This window comes from Athene cunicularia, assembly GCF_003259725.1.
Source record: "Athene cunicularia isolate RWA chromosome 1 unlocalized genomic scaffold, athCun1 chr1_part1, whole genome shotgun sequence".
Lineage (NCBI taxonomy): Eukaryota > Metazoa > Chordata > Aves > Strigiformes > Strigidae > Athene > Athene cunicularia.
Window position 1 is genome coordinate 521,371 of NW_020799091.1, and position 8,150 is coordinate 529,520.

The 8,150-nt window shown below is 45.7% G+C and overlaps 1 protein-coding gene across 2 annotated transcripts in view; it reads right to left on the minus strand.

The window, feature by feature from the left end:
* Window positions 1-300: 300 nt before the first annotated feature.
* Window positions 301-8,150, minus strand: part of MRPL48 (mitochondrial ribosomal protein L48) — an 8,025-nt gene continuing 175 nt past the window's right edge. The window contains exons 2-9 of one of the 2 annotated variants that reach the window (XM_026850329.1): window positions 8,051-8,150; window positions 6,925-6,977; window positions 6,548-6,585; window positions 5,570-5,655; window positions 4,638-4,810; window positions 2,927-3,029; window positions 2,014-2,103; window positions 301-549 (exon numbers count right to left, since the gene is read on the minus strand). In XM_026850329.1, the coding sequence (XP_026706130.1) occupies window positions 475-549; window positions 2,014-2,103; window positions 2,927-3,029; window positions 4,638-4,810; window positions 5,570-5,655; window positions 6,548-6,585; window positions 6,925-6,977; window positions 8,051-8,071 (639 nt within the window). In that variant the 5' untranslated portion in view covers window positions 8,072-8,150 and the 3' untranslated portion in view covers window positions 301-474. Of the gene's footprint in view, window positions 550-2,013; window positions 2,104-2,926; window positions 3,052-4,637; window positions 4,811-5,569; window positions 5,656-6,547; window positions 6,586-6,924; window positions 6,978-8,050 lie in introns of both variants that reach the window. The other variant, XM_026850321.1, reaches the window with a different exon arrangement.

Here is an 8,150-nt window from a genome sequence, read left to right on the forward strand (position 1 = left end):
CCTCCAAGAGCTCTGAGGCTCCATTCATGTTGGTGAGGGTCTATTCTTGGAGAGCTGCTTAAATCCAAGTACTGCTCTGGCCTTCAGCTGAAGAAAGGAGCAGGACAGTCACTTCCACATCAATAGCATCTGGGAGAGTTGCAGAACAGCATTATTAACTTGCAGAGATTTCTGCAGACTGAAACTTGCAGAAATCCTCACATACCAAAACAAAACATGCAGGGGGTGGGGGGAAATAAAGGAAGAATTGAAAACAGTAAACCAACATTTCATTGGATTCACTCACAGTAAAATCAGTTCTAAACCCATGTATTTATTAAGACAAGCTGCTTGACAACAGTGGAAATTTTCTTCCTGTTCACCAAATTATCAATACAGTGCTCACAATGTCACCTGGAGGCTTGAGCAGCCATAGACAAGAAGCCTCGATTCCCTGGGGGTGGCTCTGAAATGGATGGAGCATTCTTCCTCAGCTCAGTTCATCTGTGCTAACAGCTCATCAAGTTCTGGTCGAGACTTTAACCGGCTCTTGAAATCAGCTTCTGTGTGCTGTGGAGGGAGGGGAAAAAAAAATCCAAGCAAATCAGAATCACCTCTTGAAATCAAGAGGAATTAAAACCCTCTCCCAAAGAGGATCACTTAAACTGTAAAAAAAAAAAAAAAAAAAGACTTAAATGTCTGCTGAACCCAGAGTGGGAAGCCTCAGAGGAAAGTCACTCCAGGGTAGGATTTCATGGGCAGCTCAACCTGGAGGCTGGTGGCAGAGCTCTGTCCTCCTCTCCTACATCCAGCCTCCAACAGAAGCAGCTTCTGGGGTGAATCACAGAGGGAAGAAAGCTTCTGGCAGGAAGAGAATGTGGCAACCACTGCACAGGCTACTCCGAAATTCAGCCTTGTAGGCTCCTCCTCCTCACCTGGCTAACTGCTTTTAGAAGAACAAGCAACAGCACTGTGCCCCAGAAACCAGCTGGATGCCTCGAACTCTGCCACTGCCTATCACCGTAGCATTTCCTGCCCTCAGAGCTGCCACTTTCTCCAGAACTTTGCAAGAGCATCCCAAAGCTTTAATCTCTCTTCTGCAATGCCAGACATATGAAGCCAGTTTGGGTCTCTCCCCTGGGCTTCCTGCATCAGATTGCAATGACTCTGCAAAAGGTACAATGTCACAGTTCTCCCTCCAGAGCCAAAGCCAACAGCCAAAATTCAAAAATAAAATGGCAGCCCTAAGGCAGAGATGGGACTGTGACCAAAGCAGAGAAGATTACTGGACTCAAGAGACCTTCTCCTGTATCCCTTCTGGTTTTGCAGAGCTGGTGATAACTAAACATTCTTCAAAGGCCACTTAAAAAGCCAACTGTGTTTTCATGTTTGAATTTAGCCTGCTGCCTTCCCTTTCCAGCCACAGAAGTCTTTTAGTCCCTGAATAAAAAGGGCCTCCTGGGATGGTTTTGTCTGAATGTAAAATGACAAAAAGTTTAAATATCTCCTTATGCCTGGTTCTGTTCTCACTGCTGAGAAAACTGTTAGACCTTTCTGCAGGAAACAAGCTAAACCCCTCCCAGAGCAAATTCCATCAAAATAGGGCACAGCATTTGGGTTTTGCTCAGCTTTGCTACCAACTGTTTCACAAAGTTTCTGGTGATTCCCAGATATGAGATGGTGAGGCACTGCTGAAGGAAAGCATTCCCTTCTGATTTTCAGGGGATGTGCAGCAGCAAAGGAGAACAACTTGCAACCTGCCATCTCCTACAGATCTGTAGGACTGGTTGGGAACATACTTTCTGTGGCACTGGTTATACAAGGCTAAATGGAAGATGAAATGCTTATCAAGAATTAGAGGTAATATTTTTTCATAGACCAAGTGAGGGCCTGGTTCTGGGAGACCCTGGGCATCCCTAAATCGAGAGCAGACAGAAGCCTCAGGCCCAGATCTGTATTTTCAAAGCAAAGTCATGTCATGCATCAATCATATTGGCTTCCTAAATGCAAAGGTATTGTTAAAATTAAACATACCTCTTTCACTAACAGATGGACCCCTTCAGGCTGATTATTCTGAATAATTTCCAGGAGTATCGGAGCAAATGTTGAACTCAAACCGCTGATCTGAAAGAAGAAATTAAAGTGCTGCAGGAGCAGAACACCACATACAAAATGGACTCGTTATACTAACGGCACGGGAAGAGTCCATTTCAGTAGGAGCCCGTGGCACTCAACGACTTCATTAGAGAAGCATGCTCTGCGTCGTGCGCACACCTTTCGCACACAGCATGGCCCAAAGCTCTCATTTCAGCTCTTCTCTATGAAGACTGTGCTACGTGTCCTTGCCTGCACTCTCTCCGGCATGTCAAGGGACTTAACCACACACAAAGATCTTAATTTAGGTCAGACTCTAACACAAAGGCTGCCATGGCAAACCTGCAAGCCCCAGCATCAACCACACATCAGCTCTCTCCAGTGGAAATGTCCACCTCAAGGTTTAAAATGTAATTCAGCAGAGGTTTAGCATATAGAAAGGGAACATGCTATACAATAGGTAAAAGTCACTTAGGAAAAATACTTGTTTACCTCAGTTGTATGCTTTTGAAGCTGGCCCTGATACTAACAGTATTTTTAAATTTTATCATGTTCGTCCAATCATTCATCCTTAAATGTGACTTTTCTACGCCTTGTAGCAAGTATTCTGCATAAACCAGATAATAAATCTTCCGGCTGAAACACAGAATCCAGGAACTCTTCCTCTGCTTCTATTTTGTGAGTAACCTTTAGCATGAAATCTAATTAGACTTCTTTGTGCTACAATTTACACCCAAATCACGCCCTCTGTTTGTTCAAGGGACTAAACTCCAATCGTTAAGGGGGTTTGAGAGCTTGAGATAGGAGGTGCTGCACAAGAGCTGCAGCACTATCAGCAAACGCCAGCTCATACCTGGACAACCCTCTGATGGGTAGTAAGGATGGCATCCAGCTGCAGTTTGGAACCTCGCTCTTCCAAGAACTGCACTTCGTTGGTTTTGGTAGGCAACGCGTAGCTGCAGGAACCACAGGTCAGTGCTTAGGACAGGGAGGATAGATTTGCACTACTTTACAGGAATGAATCAACCTCCAGCAGCAGAGAATGTGGAAGGAGATTAACTTTTCATGAGAAATTAATTATGCAAACAATGTATCTTGCAAATCAAGCACTGGCAGGAGCCGGGTGTTTTACTGGAAAGAGATAAGGGTGAAGCCTGCAGCACTACTGCCAGCAAAAACCTGTTTCAGCTACAAACACCAGCCCGGGAAGAGAACTTTTACCTTCTTTATAGTTGAAGTAGAGCTTTAAAGCCACAGTTCTGACTTATTTTGCAAACTGTTCATCGGGAACAGAGCTAGAAACCACTGCGGCAAAGCACCCCTCACAATACGTTATTTTCACTTCTGAATTTAACAGGATGATGATCAGGCACTGGATCAGATTCTGCTCTCTGGTTAGTGTTACTCCAGAGACCTCAGCCTCCCCATCTCCATTTACACAATAACAACAGGCTACATCCAACTGCCCATGTTTTACACTACAATTTTTGCTCTTAAAGGGCAAATAATTTCTTTCTGTACACCAAGTCCAACCTCGGAGGGCACAAGTACAATACAAGGTAGTAACGTGTTCCATGGAAAGCGCTATCAAGTCTTAGGCTATGGGATTTCTCTGTGAACTCTTTCCAGCGCATCGCTGCTGACACCAAAATAATTTCTTCGTGCATAGTTCTCGAAACAAACACCTATCAGTCACCAACGTGTCAGTTTTTAGTGCTGTTTGGTGCAAAAGACATCACAGAGATATTACAAGTGACTGATCTACAGACACGGGATTTCAGATCCACAGCTGACAGTTCAGCAAAGTGGATGAACATAAAGACAACAATAGGTTTAATCGGCATGAGAAGGAGCCAGTGTTTATACTCAGAGGTACAGTTAAAGATACACTCTTCAGAGAATCACCACTAAGTGTTTTTACTTCCTTACAACGCAGTGCTTCTCCCAGTGACTACAGCTCCTTGGGTGCACTGCAGGCATGAAGGAGCTGTAGCACGTTCCTCAAAACCAGCAGAGCTGCTATCAGGGATGCTACCTGCTTCAGAGATCTAGTGCGCAGCTGAAGCATCCTCTACTACTAAAGTAGTGGGTAACTCTCCCACAATCTTCAGGGGTTTCCCAAGCTCATTCTAGTTTGTGTAATTGGTATCACTTGCTTACTGCATAATATAAGCGCAGAGCCTGGATGAAACACTGCAAAGAAAAAACAGCAGCAAAAGTCAGCAATATTTAAGCCTACATTCCCATGCTCAGCACCCACGGGCTTAAGACTTTTTCTCGAAGGAATGAAAAGTAATGGCTATTTTTTCCCTTGGGGTCTGTTCAGTCGCTGCCTGAACAACTCCATTTCAGCCTTCTTTATACAAATAGACCATCCAAAACTGTACAGACACACAAAAAAAAGAGAACACCAGGCAGATGACAGATTTGGATTTACAAGTGGGAATCTATCAACAAGATTAAATGGCGCCCTTGTCTGCAAGGTATCATCATCTACAAGCCTCACGTGGCCTAACACAATGCGACTGCAAGGGATGACAAACACAGAGCTGGGTTTCTCGTACCTTTCATTCACTTTAACAGAGAGTCGGTTGCAGAGTTTATGCACATACTGAGCAAAATGCTCCACGAGACACATATCATAGGAAGTCATGTAGATGTTGACATCTCCGTATTCATATTCAGTCCCAACATTTATCTCTTTCATCTGTACTTTATCCTTTTTCTTCTTTGGAATCTGTATTTAAAAAAAAAAAAAAATAGAAAACCTATCTGTTTTGAAAAAAGCTGGAAATAAAAAAACATTTAACTCTTGCCCACACAGGAGACCATGCTAGGGTACTCTGTTCTAACAAAGGTTTGCTGAACTCTGTCAAACATCTCACAGCCCATCTGTGCTCACTTTCCCTGACTACAAAACTGGGATGACATTATCTTAACAGATGTTCTCAAGTTGAGCAGTTCAGTTCTTGGATGGCAGCACCACAGAAATCACACAGAAAATACGTGTGTACCATGATTAATTTCTGCAAGAAACCAAGGAGTAGAAAACAAACTGCTTTTTATTTCAGTTGCTGCCTTCCAGGCAGCTGTCTAGATGAGTTATTGTTTCCTCCTTCCATGAAAATTGTCATCATTCCAGATTTCTGGGAATGTAAAAAGTTAATATGTAAATAAGACCTGCTCACAATATTCTGCAATAATTTGAAGCTGGGGTGTTAAATTCAGCATCAGGAAGAGATCCCTCCCTCCCCAAACTACTTACTAACTTAAACAAGAACATACTGGACAAAAAAAAATATATTTATGCAGTGTTGTGAGTGGGTACTTCATGTGACATAACACTTTCTACTGAGAAAAGTAGCAGTAAATCATTAGATGATTCCTTTTTAATATGATTCATCAGACGTGGAATTAATAATACCAACATTTAAATGGGATTGTGAAAAGATGGGTCAGCTGAAAGCAAGCACAGTAAGGGAGTTCTTATGCCTACCTCCTTTGGGAGCAGGTGTTTAAACCTCCCAATACCATGTGTAGGACGGGCTCTGTAGTGTCTGTGGCAACTCACGAGTGCACCACCTTAAAATCAAAGCAGAGCAAACACGTTTCCAGCTGAATGGCAGCCCTTCTTTAAACAAACATAGGTGCTTTGAGAGCACAAAATCCACACTGGGGACAAGAATTTGTCCTCGGTTCTTTGACAGAAGGCAGAGGCAGGCTAAGGCTTTGGCTGATCTCTGCCCCACGCAGGCAGCCTGTGCATCACAGCAAGCCTGTTACAATTCACTGTTGGTTACGGTGAGCAACAAATAAGGAAGGGATTAAAAGTGACTCATTTCCCAGGTGAATTCTCAGGCAAGCACACAAACAAACAAAAAAAGACAGACTTGCCAGCACCAGCGGATGGCAAGGTTACTGATGAAATGTTACATCTGTCTCCTCTTATGCGACAGCAGTGATGCTACTATGATGGATCTGAGCCCCACTTAATTTTAAATCCAGCCCTGTTCAAATATTCATGTGCTAGGAAGCCAAATCAAAATGGCATCAGCTTTTATTTGTATTTCCTTCTCCAGGGTAAAATGAAACCTTCAATAGCCCTCATTTTAATAAATGGAGCTCAGAACAGCCAAGGATCTAAACCACTCGATTACACTTTGCCTCCGGATCGGAATCAAATTCTATTTTAAATTGTGACAGCGGACTCCACCAGCTCAATACATGTTCAAGTGGGACCTCACGGGGGTTTAAGTCAGTTCCTGGGCAGGAATACAGTGAATAGCATCTGGCTGGTGTCACTCCACGGCGTAACACCGTGACTAGTACCACCTGCTTTAGCCAAGAACAGGGAAACAGAAGAAAAGGCTAGTAAAAAAACAAATCAAAATCAAAAGGAGACACGCTTAAATGTGTAATATTTATTTTGGGTAAATGAAGTTTTGTCTTACACTGGATTAATAAAAGGCCTTACCTGCAGCACACAGACAGCTTTCTCTGGGTGTTGCTGCTCTGTAAGAAACAAGATAATGATTAAAAGCTCTGATTTCACCCACCTGTAGAAACACAACCTCTCTGGCCATTGTCCTTGAACAAAGGCTCACACCCCAAGTCCCCCAGACACTGATAGATCCCACTAGCAAAGAGACTTTCTCTTCTTCACATCCTACAGCCCTTTCAGCTCCCAGACATCTGCTAAAAGTCTTCCCTCCACAGTTAAAAGATTTTCCTTGACATAAAGTACCCTTTTTTTGTCACATATGTTTTCTGACACTGTCGGTAGAAGTGACCGAGTGTTTTTAATGTCTTATACTGTGTTTTACTTACTGGGTTTGATTTCAGACCACTCACCTGCTGAGCGCAAACACCTGCTTTAGCAATGCTCCCTTCTTCAAGCACAGCACCTGCAATGAGCCACCACAGACAAAACGCAAATAGCGTGGCAGATACTCAGCAAGGTTTCACCGGTGCTTGCCAGAATACAGCCATCAAAACAACACCTGAGACCTTTTCTGCATGTACCAATAATCCTCCCAATCTCTTCACAGCCTCCAGCCACTGTCACTCCCCAGATTACCACTGTAACACAGAGGAAAGAGATGAAGGAGGAGGAAGATGACTGCAGTAACCTTCTCGTGCACCCCCTCACTTTGCTTCAGGATCCAACAAGTTGGGGTGGGAGGGTCTCCTCCCCTCGGTTACAGATCATATTCATCCCTCATACCGTCCCACCGCCTCCAGGTTACAACAGCTGCATGAACAACCCTCCTGCTTGTTCCAGCTCCACACCGATGAGGAAAACACAGCTCATCCATCACCAAGGCAGCACAAAGCAAAGAGCTTTGCTGTCAACACAACCCTTGCCAGGCAGGAGCGTTCCAGCCAGGGTGGGGAGATAATTATTAAATATCCCCAGAGAGTGACCAGAGGGACAGGGAGCACCAGGGATTTGCCAGTCTCCGAGGGCAGGGATGGGGGTGGGGGGAGGGCTGTAGCGGACTTTGTGTCGCTTGGGTGATCCCTGGATGCCGGGGTGGGGTCTCTGCCCACGGTCCACAGAATGACAGAATCATCTGGGTTGGAAAAGCCGTTGGAGCTCCTCCAGCCCAACCATGACCCTCCCCCTGACCCTTCCCAACTCCCCCAGATCCCTCAGCGCTGGCTCAGCCCGACTCTTCAACCCCTCCAGGGATCCCGAGGACTCCCCCCTGCCCTGGGCAGCCCCTTCTGCACAGAAATCCTTCCTCAGAGCCAGCCTGACCCTGCCCTGGGCAGCTTGAGGCCAAAAGGTACACCAGGGTAGAAGACGCAGGGCACTAACTCAGGACCAGGCCTGTGTCCCCCCAGCATAGTCTCAGTGCCAGGCCGGGCCTTACCTTCCCCTCCCCCGGGGCCGGGCCTGTGTCACTCCCTCCTTCCTCCCCGGGTACCGAGCCGGGCCCCGTGTCCCCCAGAGCCAGTCGCGGCCCGCCGGTACCTTCGGCAGCGCCGCGCTCATCCCTGCGCCTCGGACGGAGCCGCGTCCGTCGCTCAAAGCTTCCCCACCCACGTCCCCAACGGCCCGCGGCTCCCGCCCC